A 17,119-nucleotide genomic window follows, 5' to 3' on the forward strand; every position below is an offset into this window, starting at 1 on the left:
TTCCCTTTTTATTTGTTTCCATTTACACAAACTTTAGTTTTGTGTTGGTGGTTATACTTATCAAATAGAATTCCAAGCTATTCGCTGCTGGCTTCTAGAGCTATTGTCACAGTGTAGAAAAATAAACTTGAGTGGTGCTTCAGCTCAAGTCCAACCACACATAGTTCCTGATACAGCTAGCCATTGATTTGATGTATGTCCACAAAATTTAAAAAGTAACTAAAAGGATTTGCAAACGACTAACATGTATTTCCCAAAACAGAAATAGAATTAAGACGTGCTCTGTGCTTTTGATAGTTCTCAAGCATGACATATTCAGAGCTTTGAAGGTCACATATTACCAGGCAATCGTTAATCTTTATTTAGCTGTTTGTTTTTTTATAGGTATTGATGTAGTAGAAACTTGTAACAATACTGCACATTATCCACTCTTATCAAGTTTGGTGGCTTATGATTCGAATAATATTTATCCTTGAATCATTAGAAGATTAGAGTAAGAGTTCTAGATTTTTCGTCAGAGTATCGTATTGTCTAATACCACTTAAGGTGATTAATAATATCTTCCAGCATAGGCTGGACTTTTAATATCTTGTCGGCAATTAAAAGCCTCATAACTTGATGTTCTTTTCGCTTCGTTTTCTTACTATCTTGTTATTGTTACTGCTTGGTACTAGCAGAGGCGGCTCAGTGATATTTGTGGCCTAAAGCCAAACTTCAATAGGGGGCACTAAGATTTTTGGTGTAGAAGAAAACTCATAATTTTATTTGAAATTTATTTTTTTAGCTTTTTGAGATGCGAAATTATTAATAATTTGTTTGTAATTGATTTCTTTTAATGATTCTTTTTCAATTGATAATATAGCTAATCCATTTAATCTATCTTGAGACATTGTTGATCTTAAGTAAGATTTTATTAATTTTAATTTTGAAAAACTTCTTTCCGCTGAGGCAACTGTTACAGGAATTGTTAACATTATTCTATAAGCAATATAAGCATTTGAAAAAGAATCAAGTCTTTTTATATGATTAAGTATATCGATTAGATTATCATCTTCTACGTGTATTATTTTCCTTAAAACTTTTAATTCATGAAATAAGTCTAAACCATCAATATCAGAGTTACTATTATGTTTTAAAGAACATTCAAGGTTAAGACAATTTTTATTTAAGTTCTCATCATCTAGAGATCTCAATGTTTTGCCACTAAATAGGAAACCAAAAATATTTTCATACGCTTCAAATTGCTCAAATCTACTTTGAAGTGAAAAAATAGCTTGGTCTACTATGTATAAGAAGTAATCAACTCTAAAAGATTCTTCAAGAGATTTTGTAATTTCATTATCAACGTTCTCATCAAATTGTTTCTTTCTATATATTACACGTTTATTACGAAATTCAGGTTCTATATTCAACTCATATGCAATTTCCTTAGCAGAAATCATGGCATTTGCAAATCCTTCTTCTCTATATTTTTTGAAAAAAGAAATCAAACCCCTAAGTTGATCTATGGCAACATCAATATGTATATCTTTTGATTGTAAATGTTTGCTAACTGAATTAACTGCAAATAGTATATCATACCAAATAGTCATACCCAGTAAAAACTAAAAATTTTCAAACTCATAAGTTGCTAAACAACTAGCTTCACTTTTAGTTTTTGGATCCTCACTAACTTCTACTAATTTCAACAAAGCATTTCTTATTTGTGGAGTTTGAAATCGTATTGCTTTAATACTTTCAATTCGACATTTCCAAAGCGTTTGTAATAATGATTTAAGAGTTAGGCTAGGTACATTATCTTTTAAAATTTTCCATCGCTTAGTAGAAGAAGAAAATAGTGAATATATGCGTTGTACTACTCCAAAAAATGATATAGCTTTGGTACAAGAATTAGCCATATCACAAAGTACCAAATTTAGATTATGACAACCACATGGTGTATAAAATGATCTAGGATTTATGTCGAGCAGTCTATTTTGCACTCCTTGGTGTTTTTTCTTCATATTGGATCCATTATCATATCATTGTCCTCTTAAATTATCAATATCAAGTCCTATACTTTTTATCTCATCTACAATAACTTCAAAAAGACCTTTTCCACTTGTATCATCAACTTTTAAAAACTCTAAAAAATATTCAGTAATTCTTACTGGAGTTACAGTGATGTCAACACTCCGTAATATAAAAGACATTTGTTCTTGATGACTTGCATCTGGAGTGCAATCAAGTATGATTGAAAAGTACTTTATTTCTATAATTTTGTCAATAATTTTATTCTTAATTTCACTAGCTAATAAATTTATCAATTCATTTTGTATATTATGTCCAAGGTAATGATTATGAATTTCATCATGCTTAATTCGGCGAACATGTTCCTGCATGATTTGATCAAATTCTGCAATCATTTCAATTAGACTAAAAAAAATTCCGTTACTTTCTTGATAGATCTTTTCATTTTTTCCCTAAATGCCAAATTATTTTTTTCAAGAGTTTTTATCACAACAATAATTCTTGATAATACATTTTTCCAATGCTCTCTATCTCTATTGATTTGTTCTTGAATATCTTTATCAATTGTTTTACTTTTGTGCAATTTCATTTCTAAATCAATCCATTTACCCATATTAATAATATGCTCTTTTGATGTTTCATGAGCTTTGAGCTTAGCACTTATATTTCTCCAATCATTACTACCATCACTAGCTAATTTACTGCTACAAAAGCTAGAAGTCGTATTAAACAACTTACAACAAAAATAAAATACCTTATCCAAATCGTTAGAGTAAACTAACCATCTTCTTTCATGTCTTTCTCCATTAGCCAATTTTTGAATATAATTTGTAGTAGAAAAATGTCTAAAGAATTTATCCTTTGGAAAATCTATGTTAGTAATTTTAATTGGCCCCTTTTCTACTAATAGATCTCTCAACTTTGTATCTATACTAGTCCATTAACTAGGATCATATATATTCCTGAGAGTATAATTATCCAACTTATTTAGAACTTCTTGTTTTTCTTGAGGATATATGTTAGGTTTCTCGACAACTTCTCCTCCTTCCTCTTCCTCTTGAATTTTATTATTGTCTATCTCAATTATATTAGTGATTTGTTCATCTATCATAAAATCTTCCACATTTTCTGATTTAGAATTTTTACTATTCGCTACAAATTTATCAAGTGCTCCTTTTTGGGATTGTACTAGAGTTTCAATCCTTTTCCTTTTTTGACGTTTTGAACATCCGGATTCATATTTTCTAGTTGACATATTAAAACTCTAATAAATAACTAAAAAGACAATATATACTTACAAAGAAAATATATCCAAAAAAAATTAAAAAATAGATGCAAATAATAAAATATAGAACGATCAAACCTGATTCAACAAGACAAAAATAGATAATTTGATAAGCTTTTGCTACTTCAAAATTCTTGATGTAAGGCCAAAATACTTGAGAGCAAATTAAACAGATGGTACTTGTGTAGTTGTGTTCTGGTATTTTATTTTGAGGTAGTAACCGAATGAGATTGAAATTTTGGAATATAGAGTCTAGAGAAACTTTGCAGAGAGAAAGATAAAAAAGATAAAGAATATGGGCTCATTTATAATAATAATGGTAGGCAAATGACACAACATAGTGGGATGCTCAGTTGTTCACGCGTGGGGTTTGAATTCCCAAAATAGATTCCATTTTCGATTGTTCTCCAACGTCCTTTCCTTGAAACTTAACATTTTTTTTTCTTTTCAAATACTTAATATTATTAAATGAATGGACAAATACATTAAAAATCAGAAAAATTTTGGGCCCCTACAAATAAGGGACCCTAGGCAACTGCTTTACTTGCTTGGCCATTAGGCCGGCCCTGGGTACTAGTGCTTTTCTTTTCGTCTCTCGTAAGCCGAGGGTCTATCGAACAACCTCTCTACCTTCAAGTTACGGGTAAGGTCTGCATATACACTATCCTCCGCAGACCCCACTTGTTGTTGTAATTAAAAGCGTCATAAGAGTAGTCCATGAACAGGGATTAATGGGGGTGTCCACATATCTCTGTCTTAGCTTTGTTCTTCTTGTCAATTGAGTGTTCCACTGAGGTAACATGGAATCTCAACATCCATTCTAGGTAAGGTGTTATCTCCACTTTCCCCCCCTTTTTGTTTAAGAACTTGTTCACCTGTTAGTGATATATGCTTATATTTACAAAGTGAAATCGTAATATTACCACCTTATGACTATAAAACTGAAATTTCCTCTTGTTAGCAAAATAAATGGTGCTAGGAACATGATATTTCCTAGGCTTGAGCTCTCCAGCAGCAATATTTTCTCTTTGCTAACCTACTAATGAGATCAGGAATGCCTCTTCAAATTTGATAACTAAAGACCTTATCTAAAATTTGAAGCTTAAAGTGGAGTATTTGATTACTTGACAATAGACATTAGATGTTTTTTCTGGGTCTTATATTGAGATATCTATTGCTGTGTTAACTTAATTGAAGTTCCTACTTATTGCTCAAGTTAAAGTGGCAATTATCCTATTTGTAAAACATTAAAGCTTTTATCGCCATGAGGTTGAATTACTTCTCATGCTTCTTACAGTTATCATATCTTCCAGAGTGTAACATCACTAGATCAAAGCTTGTTTCAACATCAATAGCTCTAAGATCCATAAGACTGAGAGCTTTGAATAAAAAGGTCAGCCCAGTGCATTAAACTCCCGCTATGAGTGTGGTTCGGGGAAAGTGTACGCAGCTTTACCCTGCAAAACTGAGAGCTTTGAATACTTGTGTTAAAAGCCAAAAAGAGATGTTTAAGGGTGCAATGCAAAGCATTATTTCCATGGTTCTGGACTTCAAGATAGTTAATGTTTTGATGTCAGGATGATCTTAGCTTTGATAAATCAAGTTAAACTTTTTTTGTTTGATTTCTGAGAGATATCCTTTTATATTAGCCTTGGCCACACGTCAAGCAAATCAAAGATGAGGCTCATGAAGAGGAGTTGGTTTACTGAAAATATGCATACTTGGAAAAACTGCTTAAGTAAACAGAGATTTTGGAACTACAGATATTTTCTATAACCTTTTTGGAAATACAGATATGTAGTACTCCTACAATGCAGCACTAGTAGCACGCAGTGTTATCAAAGGCGAAAAATACAAAAAATCTCTAAGGTCCGTTGGGGCTTTAAACGCAAATAAAGCGTGAACTTTACTGAATAATGGGGCAAATGAAGAAAAAAATACAAATATGTATATGTAATCCAAAACTAATAATTATAAGCAAGAATAACAAATATATGGATAAGAAAATTAAAAAGAATACAATAAATTGAACTATTAATTATTTAGTGTCGCCTTCAGGATTACTCTCATTGGCAAGGAAGTATACTTTAAAGCCTTGATGACGACACTAAAGTGCCCGCTAATCGAGGTGAAGCCCTGCACATGTTCTGTGCCCCGCTTCAGGAATTAAGTGCGCCTTTGACAACAGTGTACGTTCACTAAAAAATGGAACTACTAGGATCAATTCTAAATTCAAGTCTTTTGTGGACTTCTCCTTTTCTATGAAAGAGTGTTGCTTCCGTTAAAGGTTCATGTTGAGGGTTTACTGTGATGTTGTCACGATCCAAATCCTAACCTGTTGTGCTGGCGCCTATCGATGGTCTTAGACAAGCCGTCATTTCCAAATACTTCAAATATTTAACAGAAAAATAATTCAAGACGTTTGAAATAGGCAAAGTTTTCATAAACAAGGGGGTAAAATCCAAAACACAAGTGCGAAAATAGCTCCCAATATCGGAGTGTTACTAAGTCATGGGCATCTATACATAATCAGTCTAAAAATGAAACGACTGTAACAGTTTGGATCCAAATACAACGAAAGAAAGGACAAGGAATGAGAAACAAGGACTGCGAACGCCAGGCAGCTACCTCGGTATCTCCAACGGTCAGCTATGCGAAATATCAACACTCTCCGCGTCCAAAAACTCCTGGATCTGCACACGAAGTGCAGGGTGTAGCATGAGCACAACCAACTCAGTAAGTGATAGAATTTAAGGGTCCACCAAACTATATAGAGAACCAGGTTCTCTATTAATTCCCACAGAACACACGCATACTGCAGTAGGTAAATGACACAAAAAAGTTTTACGTGAAAAACTCCCAGCTCACGGGATTAAAAACCACGACCTACCCTTGTAGGATTTCAACTTCACTACTGAGCAAACTTTAGATTACAACCTAGTGTAATCTAGGAATTAACCTATTAATCCCTCACTAACTTGTAACAACTCTATTATAAGCCACTTTGTAATAACTCTATTCCAAAGACTTCTAACTCGACTAAACTAGCCAAGACACAAATACAAGGGTTTATGAGTTACAAAGGTTTCCTACGCAATGCTTCTAAATAAGCTAAGTATGAATTACAAGTATAGAACTTTAACAAATGTGCAACACAACTAAGGACATGTAATTACTCAATACAGGAAACTGGTCCGTTGTTATGTTGTTATTTGTTCTTGATGCTCTTGAGAATCGCTTGCCAGATTGATTGGTCACTTGAGAGAGTGCTTGATGTATTCTTCTAAAGTTCAAGTGATATTTTGTCTTTGGTTTAATGTTAATATAACATTGGTGACATCTCTTGAATGATGCAAGCATGGATGGTACAAGATCATTTCCAATGAAGTTGACTGCTGCACTGTTTCACACTGTTGCGTGTGCAGGCAACAACTTTACAGTTGTTGGAGAGTTGACTAGTACGATCACCAGGGAAACTAATGTCCATCTGTTCCCCTTGTTGATTCTTTGACTCTTGAAGCGTTGATTTATAATTCCAGCTTAAGTCTTGTTGCCACATACTTGAGGATTTGTATCAGGTTCCTTATCTGGTTATTGTCATTAAGTTTGTTAGATCATCAAAACATAACAATGTACATATAACCTATCAATTTTTCCCTTTTTGATGATGCCAAACTTATAATTGAAGTTTCCCCTAAGAACCAGAATGACATAAACACGTATCCTGTATTCCCCATGAATCTGTTCCCCAACTTGTTCCCCCTCAATTATTTCCCCCCATTATGGCATCATAAAAAGATCATTAGCAAGCGATAAGTAAAAAGAAGTCTAGCTTGGTTAACTCATGTCACATGTGTGCACATAATCATGACTAAAAACAGAGCAAAAGAGCAAGACATACACATCAAAAGGATGAAACTTCTATTAATTTTTGGAAAGTAAGCAGGGAGCAGTTCCATTGTTACCAACACATCCACAAAATAAAAATAGCAAAAACAGAAGTACCAGTCATAAACATCATCAGAACTAAAACAAAGGGCAGGCACTAGGATTTGATACTGTAAAGGGAACACGTTCTAGGGAGCACTGGAAGGGGAAGGCTTAGAGGAAGAGGCAAGGGTTTTGAGGACGATGTCCATTCGAGCGTTTGCTGACATCTGCTCATGAGCAGTTTCTCCTTCAGGTCCTCAACTTGTTTCTTGACATCGGCATTCTCCTTGGTCAGATGGTCAACCTCTGTGCTTTGAGAGCTACTAGAACCAGGTGCCTCCTGAAGCTGACCCTCACGAATGGCATTCCTTGCCTTCAGCTTCCTGATCTCATCAGTGGCACTGTTTTGGGTGTTGATCAACTGGGAGATAGTAGAAGTGATGCCAACCCCTCCAACTTTATCAATGCACTCACACTCCTCTAAAGTGGTCTTACAGAAGGTTTGCTTACGAGTACCCACCTTATCTTTTCCCAGAAGGATTTTGAAAAACTCAAACACCTTAGTGAAAAGAAACCCATAAGGTCGCCCATGATTACCATCCTTAAACTCTGCCACCTTCCGTTGTGTTCTATCATAATGCCAGGCAGGTTGATGGTGGTGTAGCCATACAGTGCTTCATGAGAACTAGGTCTAATCTGGATGTAATTGTCCTTCCCTCAGCACGGTGGAGCAAAACCTTGTTCACCATCTCAAACAACAATTGGTAAACTGGAAGGAGGGCCTACTTGTGTACCTGTTCCCCCTGCTGAACTGTCTTATCCTTGACAATAGCATTTCTAAAGTTTGAAGAGCACGAGCCTTGAATCGAAGACAATACCTTAGCAGGCACACCCAGAATGGATCCCAGTACAGCATAGTCCATCACAAATTAGACCCCATTCACCATCATGCAAATATGATCATCCTCATCTGTGAAGAAGTCAGCATCGAAATTGTGCACTTCTTCCTCATACACTTTGGGACTGTCACCTGCGAACAAGTGCGTCCACTGTTGAAATTCACAGATCTCCACCAATTGTCCCATGTCAGCCATATCCAGAATATCAGGGGCAAATGTACGACCCGACAGAACCTTTTGATTTTTCAATTTTTCCTTCCCAGCATCCTGGGTATCATCAACTTTTGCCTTCTTGGAAGAACCAGGTTCCTCACCGGCATCACCCTTCCGTTTCACTAATTTGCGAGCACTCTTTCCTTTCTCAGCCGATTTCTTAGACACTGTCTTCTCCGACACCTTTCCAACTATTTCTTCCATTAATTTTTCTCCAGATTCTTCCACTAACGTTTCACCAAAGTTATCACCTGCACTCTTTTTCCGACTCGCAGCACTCACATTGGATCCCCTTTTTGACTTGGATATAGAATGCTTCTGTGAGAACTTGCAAGTCAAGGAACCAAGTTCCTCGTCCACTTCATCATCAACATTGACAATACACATTGCTTTCTCATTCACAATCTTTCCATCATTTACCAATCTTCTCCTCTTTCGGTGTTCTTGGCTTTTCCTAATAACATACTCAAGAGCCTCCTTCTTTTGTAACCTAGTGGTAAGCTTGAGTAGTGTCCTGTCCACTTCTAGCCCTGATAAAACTAGCAATAGCCACATTATCATAATCATCTTCACTGTCATCATTCTCCTCTTCAGATAAAGATCTCATTTCAGGAACAACCATAGATACAGGCTCAACATAGAAGTGAGGAGGGGGAGCAGGATCAGTACTAACCTGGGGTTCTGGAGAGAATCCAAGAGTTTGCTCCTCTATGGAGGGAATAGGTCCCTTAGTAGGTGCCCCAGTAGTATTGTCTGGTGCCGATGGTTCAACAGGCACAAGTTCCCTTTTCTCCACCAGAGTCCTAGTTTCTTCCCCCGGAGACTCAGACACACCCTCACCATCCTCAATAACAACACCCTCAGCAGCTATCGACAACATATTTTCTATGGCTTCTTTTTTTTTGTAACCCCATGGAAAACCCGGTAGAAGAAGGAATGTTACCTGTAGACTCAAGACTAGGGGTTGCCATTGTTGATTTAGCATGGACATGACCAACAACTTGGTCTTTATCAGTGTATTCTTCCATTGGTAGACTGGAGATTTCTTATTTTTCTTCTTCTTCGACTGTATCCACTTCAACTAGTTTTTTCGGCGAGGCAGAAGGAGAAGTCGTAGCCACAAACTTCTTAGGAGTCAAAGTTTTGTGACTCCGATGAGAACCAGTACTCGATTGGGTAGGAGAGGAGGCAGATGGTGGTGGTGATTCTGCCTTAGGGTTTGGACTGGTTGGTGTGGAGTGTGTGGGTTCTATGATCGGCATTTCAACAGGTGAGGGCTCAGTGGGGGTGACACTTGGAACATTTTGAGTTTCCTGGTGTTGAAACATGGTGGGAAGCAGTGAGTTGAAGAAGAGATAGGCTTGGTTTAAAGAGAGAAAAAAGGGAAATTTTGGATTTTTGATGTGAATAGTGGTGGAAGTGATGGTGAAAGGATGTATTTAGGAGGGATGAGAGACCGGTTAAGAAATACGGCAGTTTGAGAAGTCGGGTCGCTCCCTAATTGGTGAGACGCTTGGGTTCATAAATCGGGAAAGAAAAGAAATCGACAATGTGATGACGTGGCACCGTTTGAAATGTTTAAAAATTGTGAATGAGAGTACAGAGAAACTACTAACCTGTGTCAAAGGAACCAGGTTGCCTCATGGATTTTGCAAATGTAAGCTTCATCCTTTGACCAATGTGCAATGCAGTAGCTGCTTGTTTGCTCTGTAATCATCATGCATGTTTACCTGTAACATTATAAAAATGAGTTAGACTTTGCCAGAAAATACTTTTTAGCTAAACTACCTATACATTTCTTTCATAGCCAAGCATCGAGGGACCAGGTTCTAAGCTTGGTTTTATCAGCCCTAGTGCTAAGAGATTTCTTTCAAAGTACTCTCTATTCAGTGATTTGGTAAATATGTCAGCAATTTGATCTTCTGTGCAGCAAAATTTCATACATATGAGCCCTTTTTCAACATTGTCTCTGAGAAAGTGGTGGCGCACATCAATGTGCTTTGTTCTCTTATGTTGGACTGGATTTTTGTCCATGTTGAGTGCACTGGTATTGTCACAAAGCAAGGGCACACAATCAGAGAACACTCCAAATTCTTCTAGTTGCTGCTTAATCCATAGTAGTTGAGCACATCAAGATACATCTGTCCACATATTCTGCTTCTGCAGTGGAGAGGGAAACTGAGTTTTGTTTTCTTGTACCCCATAAAATTAGACATGAACCCCAGAAAATGTGTCATTCCAGACGTTTTTTTCATGTCCACCAGATACCCCGCATAATCAACATCAGCATACCCAACTAAGTCAAAGTTATCTCTAGAGGGGTAGTAGAGAACCAGGTCCTGTATTCCTTTGAGATATCTCAGGAATCTCTTGGCAGCCTTCATATGAGATTCCTTTATATTAGATTGAAACCTGGCACAAAGTCCCACACTGAAGACAATATCTGGTCTGCTTGCTGTGAGATACAAGAGTGACCCTATGATACCTCTATACATGGTCTGATTCACAGGGGAACCCGATTCATCCATGTCTAGACGAGTAGCTGTGGCAATGAGAGTGTCAATAATGTTTTATGCTTCCATGTCAAATCTCTTTAGCAGCTCCTTGAAGTACTTCTGCTGACTTATCAAAGTCCCCTTTTGAGATTGCTTTACTTGTAAACCCAAAAACAAATTCAATTCCCCCATCATGCTCATTTCAAACTCACTTCCCATGAGTTTTTCAAATTCCTCACACAAAGAGTCTACTGTTGCTCCGAAAATAATGTCATCAACATAAACTTGCACAATGAGTAGGTTCCTCGTGCGTTTCTTCAGAAAAAGAGTGTTGTCAATTTTTTCTCTTGTAAAGTCATTTTCTAGAAGGAATTTGGACAACCTTTCATACCAAGCGTGAGGAGCCTGCTTTAGTCCATATAAAGCCTTGTTAAGTTTAAAGACATGCTCAGGATGCTCATGATTCTCAAATCCAGGAGGTTGCTTGGCGAAGACTTCTTCCTTTAGAAATCCATTCAGAAATGCACTTTTGACATCCATTTGGAACAATGTGAATTCCATATGTGATGCAAAGGCAATAAGAATTCTGATAGCCTCCATTCGAGCGACTGGAGCGAAAGTTTCATCATAATCAATCCTTTCTTCTTGATTGTAGCCTTGAACTAATAGCCTTGATTTTTTTCTTGTGGTGTTTCCAAACTCATCAAGTTTATTCCTGAATACCCACCTGGTTCCAATAACAGTACGATCCACAGGTCGTGGAACTAGGTGCCATACCTTGTTTCCCTCAAATTTATGGAGCTCTTCTTGCATGGCAGTAATCCAGTATGCATCTTTTAATGCTTCTTTGATATTTTTGGACTCTATTTGAGAAAGAAAGGCTGAGAAGGCAAGTGTGTTTCTAGCCTTTATTTTGGTTTGAATTCCTGAATCAAGAGGAGTGATTATGTTTTCAAGAGGGTGTAAACCTTTGTGTTTCCAATTTGGTACCTGAATCTCATTGATAGAAGATCCAGGTATATCTGACTGTGGTTCTTGGCCGCTTCTCATCTCAGCATGTGGGGTGCCTTGGACAACATCAACAGCTCTGTTCTCAACTTCAGTTGTCATGGTTGTGGGACTAGGTTCCTCTCCATCAGTTGGAGACATAGTCATACCATCTTCATTGGATTCCTTGACGTGACTCATTATGTCAGCCTTTCCATTTTTCATGTCAATAACTTCACCAGGGACATTTGATAGCTCTCCATCTTGATCAGCCTTATCATGTGCAGCTTTACCAAAAGGGTGTTGTGCTTCGACAAAGATCACATGTATGCTTTCCTCAACATATTGAGTTCTTTTGTTGTATACCTTGTAGGATTTGCTTTGTGATGAATATCCAATAAATATTCCTTCATCACTCTTGGCATAAAACTTTCCCAGAGCTTCCTTACCATTGTTGAGAACAAAGCATTTACAATCAAATGTCCTCAAGTGTGTTAGCTTAGGTTTTCTCCCATTCAGCAGTTCATATGGGGTTTTGTTCAGGAGAGACCTGATCATGCACCTGTTCACCAAGTAGCATGCAGTGTTGACTGCCTCTGCCCAGAAACCCTTTGCAACACCACTATCAATCAACATTGTTCTTTCCATGTCTTCAAGAGTCCTATTCTTCCTCTCTACAACACCATTTTGTTGTAGTGTTCTTAGAGCTGAAAAATTGTGAGTAATGCCATTTTGAACACAGAATTCGTCGAATTTGGCATTATCAAATTCTGTCACATGGTCAGACCTGATACATACTACATTATTACCCATCTTAACTTGGATCTTTTTGACAAATGCAACAAATACTTGGAAGGTTTCATCCTTGCTTTTGAGAAACAAAGTCCAGGTGAATCTGGAGTAGTTGTCCACAATGACGAAGATGTACCTTTTTCCTCCTCTGTTTGGCAATCTCATAGGTCCACATAGATCCATATGGAGAAGACTAAGTGGCCTTGAGGTACTAACTTCCTTTTTGGGCTTGAAAGAGGATCTGACATGCTTTCCTTTAGCACACGCATCACACACCTTATGATCCTTGTAGCTTGACTTGGGAAGACCACGAACCAGGTCCTTCTTGACCAGTTTGTTTAGAAGTGAGAAACTTGTATGACTGATCCTTCTGTGCCATAACTCAGTATCATCATCATCATCATCAACACTTAGACATCTGAGATCACCACTCTACAAGGACTCAAAATCAGCAACATAGATGTTTTTGTATCTTTTCGTCACTAGCACCATTTCACCAGTCACAAGATTTGTGACTGTGCATATCTTTGACACAAATTCTACCCTGTTTCTCTTGTCACAGATTTGGGAAACACTCAACAAGCTGTACTTCAATCCGTTGACATAGTACACATTTTCAATAGAATGAGAGAGTGACTTCCCAATCCTTCCAACTCCCAGAATGTATCCCTTTTTACCATTTCCAAAGGATACACTCCCTCCTTGCAGGGCCTTCAGTGAAAGAAAATCAATTGTACTTCCAGTCATATGCTTTGAGCAACCACTATCCATATACCATTAAAGGTTTCTCCCCTTCACTGCTCCCTGCACAAGGAAATAAAGGGTTAGATTTAGGAACCCAAATAAGTTTGGGTCCCTTGTAATGAGGAAAGGGATAAATGAGAATTATTTTGGTCCAAGCAGCCGTAGGAATCATACGTCTTTTATATGAGGGACCAGGTTCTCTAGTAGTAGTTACCTTCTTAGCAAACACTTTGTTTTTCTGTTGTGACTGAAACTTAGCCTTATAGGTTTTCTTAAAGTGCCTAGTGTTACCATAGTGAGTGCAGAGCCAATTGTTAGGTATAGTAACGTACTTGCTATGAGGGTTGTAGGGAGTTTGTTTCCCTTTGGAACCCGATTCCCTACCTGTTTCCCCCATTGCTTATGTACATGGCAGTGATACCATCAGAGGACCATGTCCACTTGAGTGATTTTTCAAGATCACTCTTGACTCTACCTAATTCTTCCTGAAGTTGTTTGTTCTTCTCAAGTACAGCACACAGACTAGATTTCACCGATTTTTATCTCATCTTCAAGCCTAAGATGTATTTCATACGCAACTTCCTTTCCCTTTTGAAGAATCTTATGCCTACCTTCTCCTTTTAGTTCCTCAATTGTATCCTTCAGATCTATAACTACTACTAATAGATCATCTCTCTCATGTTCTATTCTAGCAACCTTTTTAGTCAAGGCTTCTTTCTCTTTCTTAGCACACTCAACGGTCTCCTTTAGATCGACCACAAAAACCACTAGATCATCTCTCTCATGTTCTACATTTGCAATTTTTTCAGTTAAAACATCCTTTTCTTTCTTCAGACTCTCAATGGTTTCTTTTAAATCTACCACAACAACTACTAGGTCATCTTTCGACTGTTCTGCTTCTCCTAGATCAAGAGTCGATGCATTTTTATCATTTATAAGACTGTGATAAGCATCAATTAAATCATTTGCCAGAGACATAAGTTCTTTAGGAGAATAGGACTTCAGATTTCTTTGAACATCTAGAAATTTTACCTCATCATCATCGTCGTCATCTTCATCATCATCGGACTGTGCCATCAAGGCAAAAATGGAGTCATACTCAGCTGTTTCACTTTCCATTGCCATCATGGAGCTATCACCTTGATCATCATCTTCTTCAGATTCGCTGTAAGAGTCTCCCCATGCAGCAAGGGCTTGTTTCACAACATTGTCAGTGACATTTTTCCTCTTGAAGGGTTTGTCTGGAACTCCCCCTTTTTGGAATGCCTCTATTTCTGCGAACCATTTTCTGGAATCTTTTTGTCAGGTAAGCCATATCAGCATCCTCACCACCTGAATCATTATTATCAGTCTTGAGGACCAGGTTCTTCTCCCTTTTGGGCTCCCTTCTATCACTTCTTCGATTTTCAGATTGCCAACAAGTTCATCGAGCAGGTCCTTTCCTTCTGTGATAGCATTCACTTTGCTTTCCCAGGAACTGGGCAAAACACTGAGTATTTTCCTATCGAGTTTGTTTCTTGGAATGATTTCTGCCAGAGAGTGAAGATCATTGATGATAGAAGTGAACCGAGTATGCATGTCCTGGAAGGATTCATCATATTTCATTCTGAAAAGCTCATATTCTGTTGTAAGCATACCAATTTTTGATTGCTTAACTTGTGTTGTTCCCTCATGGGCAGTTTGGAGAGTCTACCAGATCTCCTTAGCAGATTGGCATGCTGAGATTCTATTGTATTCATCAGGACTGATACCACAGGCAAGAATTTTCTTTGCACGAAATTTCTTTTCTATGGCCTTGCGGTCAGCATTATTGAACTCCTTTCTTATTCTGGGGAGTGTTACAGCTGGGTCGCCACTAGTTTTTGTGGGGACGAAGGGTCCATCGTAGATGACGTCGTAGAGCTCTAAGTCTTCAGCCATGATGAAGTCGTGCATCCTAGTCTTCCACCATCTATAGTATTGGCCATTGAATCTTGGTGGCCTGTAGGTAGAATGGCCTTCTTCGAAGTTTGGTGGAGTTGCCATGAGGATCCTTTTTATGTGTTAGCCTGATAGAAAGAACCTGCTCTGATACCAATTGATAGAATTTAAGGGTCCACCAAACTATATAGAGAACCAAGTTCTCTATTAGTTCCTACAGAACACACGCACACTGCAGTAGGTAAATGACACAAAGAAGTTTTACGTGGAAAACTCCCAGCTCAAGGGATTAAAAATCACGACCTACCCTTGTAGGATTTCAACTTCACTACTGAGCAAACTTTAGATTATAACCTATTGTAATCTAGGAATTAACATCTTAATCCCTCACTAACCTGTAACAACTCTATTATAAGCCACTTTGTAATAACTCTATTACAAAGACTTCTAACTCGACTAAACTAGCCAAGACACAAACACAAGGGTTTATGATTTACAAAGGTTTCCTACACAATGCTTCTAACTAAGCTAAGTAGGAATTACAAGTATAGAACTTTAACAAAGGTGAAACACAACTAAGGACATGTAATTACTCAATACAGGGAACTTGTCCATTGTTATGCTGTTCTTTGTTCTTGATGCTCTTGAGAATCGCTTGACAGATTGATTGGTCACTTGAGAGAGTGCTTGATGGATTCTTCAAAAGTTCAAGTGATGTTTTGTTTTTAGTTTAATGTTAATATAACATTGGTGACATCACTTGAATGATGCAAGCATGGATGTTACAGGATCATTCCCAATAAAGTTGACTGTTGCACTGTTTCACACTGTTGCGTATGCAGGCAACAACTTTACAGCTGTTGGAGAGTTGACTAGTACGATCACTAGGGAAACTAATGTCCATCTGTTTCCCTTGTTGATTCTTTGACTCCTGAAGCATTGATTTACAATTCCAGCTTAAGTCTTGTTGCCACATACTTGAGGATGTGTATCAGGTTCCTTATCTAGTTCTTGTCATTAAGTTTGTTAGATCATCAAAGCATAACAAGGTACATATAACCTATCAGTAAGTAACAATAATAAATACAGAGCTGAAAGATAGTGACGAGCTATACAATTATAGTTTGTTTTCAGTTATCACAGCAAGAAAGTAGACATGCTTTCAAATCCGGCAATTTAAGTCAAATTAGTTTATACATTACCAAGTTCAAGTAAAATCGGATATAATATCTTCTAAGAGTTTCAAAACAGTGACATAGAGCAGGTAAGTGCAACAACAAATGAAAGCAAGTACATCCTCTCATGGCAACAGTCACTCAACCTTTCTCAATAGCTCAATCACTCAGCCCTCAGCTCCCAACACTCCCACTCAATAGGTACCTGCACTCACTGGGAGTGTACAGACTCCGGAGAGGCTCCTTCAGCCCAAGCGCTATCCCGATCCCATATAAATAACCATAAGGCTTACCTCAACCCTCAGGACCAGATTTAAAACTGTTACTTACCTCAACCCGAGCAAAACTCTACTCCAATATGTCTTTGCCTCACGAATCGGCCTCCAAACGTCTCGAATCTAGCAACAAGCAGTACAATACAATCAATACGGACTAAAGGAATCATTTCCACAAGAAAAATACGAAATTATAAGCCAAAATCCGAAATTAGTCAAAAGCCGGCCCCGGGACCACATCTCGTAATCCGACAAAAGTCGCAAAACCTGAAAGCCCCTTCACTCCCGAGTCTAACCATACCAAATTTATCAAAATCTGACATCAAATGGCCATTCAATTCCCCAAAATTAACTCTCCAAATCCCTAGCCTCAAACCCCCAAATTCCACCTCAA

The 17,119-nt window shown here is 37.6% G+C and overlaps 1 protein-coding gene across 1 annotated transcript; it reads right to left on the minus strand.

The window, feature by feature from the left end:
* Positions 1–15,044: 15,044 nt before the first annotated feature.
* On the minus strand, positions 15,045–15,380 carry LOC117280000 (uncharacterized). The gene has a single exon (XM_033659654.1). The coding sequence runs from the start codon at positions 15,378–15,380 to the stop codon at positions 15,045–15,047; it is 336 nt and encodes a 111-aa protein (XP_033515545.1).
* Positions 15,381–17,119: the final 1,739 nt, after the last annotated feature.

The sequence above is a fragment of the Nicotiana tomentosiformis genome, chromosome 3, assembly GCF_000390325.3.
Source record: "Nicotiana tomentosiformis chromosome 3, ASM39032v3, whole genome shotgun sequence".
NCBI lineage: Eukaryota > Viridiplantae > Streptophyta > Magnoliopsida > Solanales > Solanaceae > Nicotiana > Nicotiana tomentosiformis.

Excerpts from the sequence above, each read along its gene's own strand:
- LOC117280000 (XM_033659654.1), bottom strand. The coding sequence starts at position 15,380 with ATGGCAACTCCACCAAACTTCGAAGAAGGCCATTCTACCTACAGGCCA.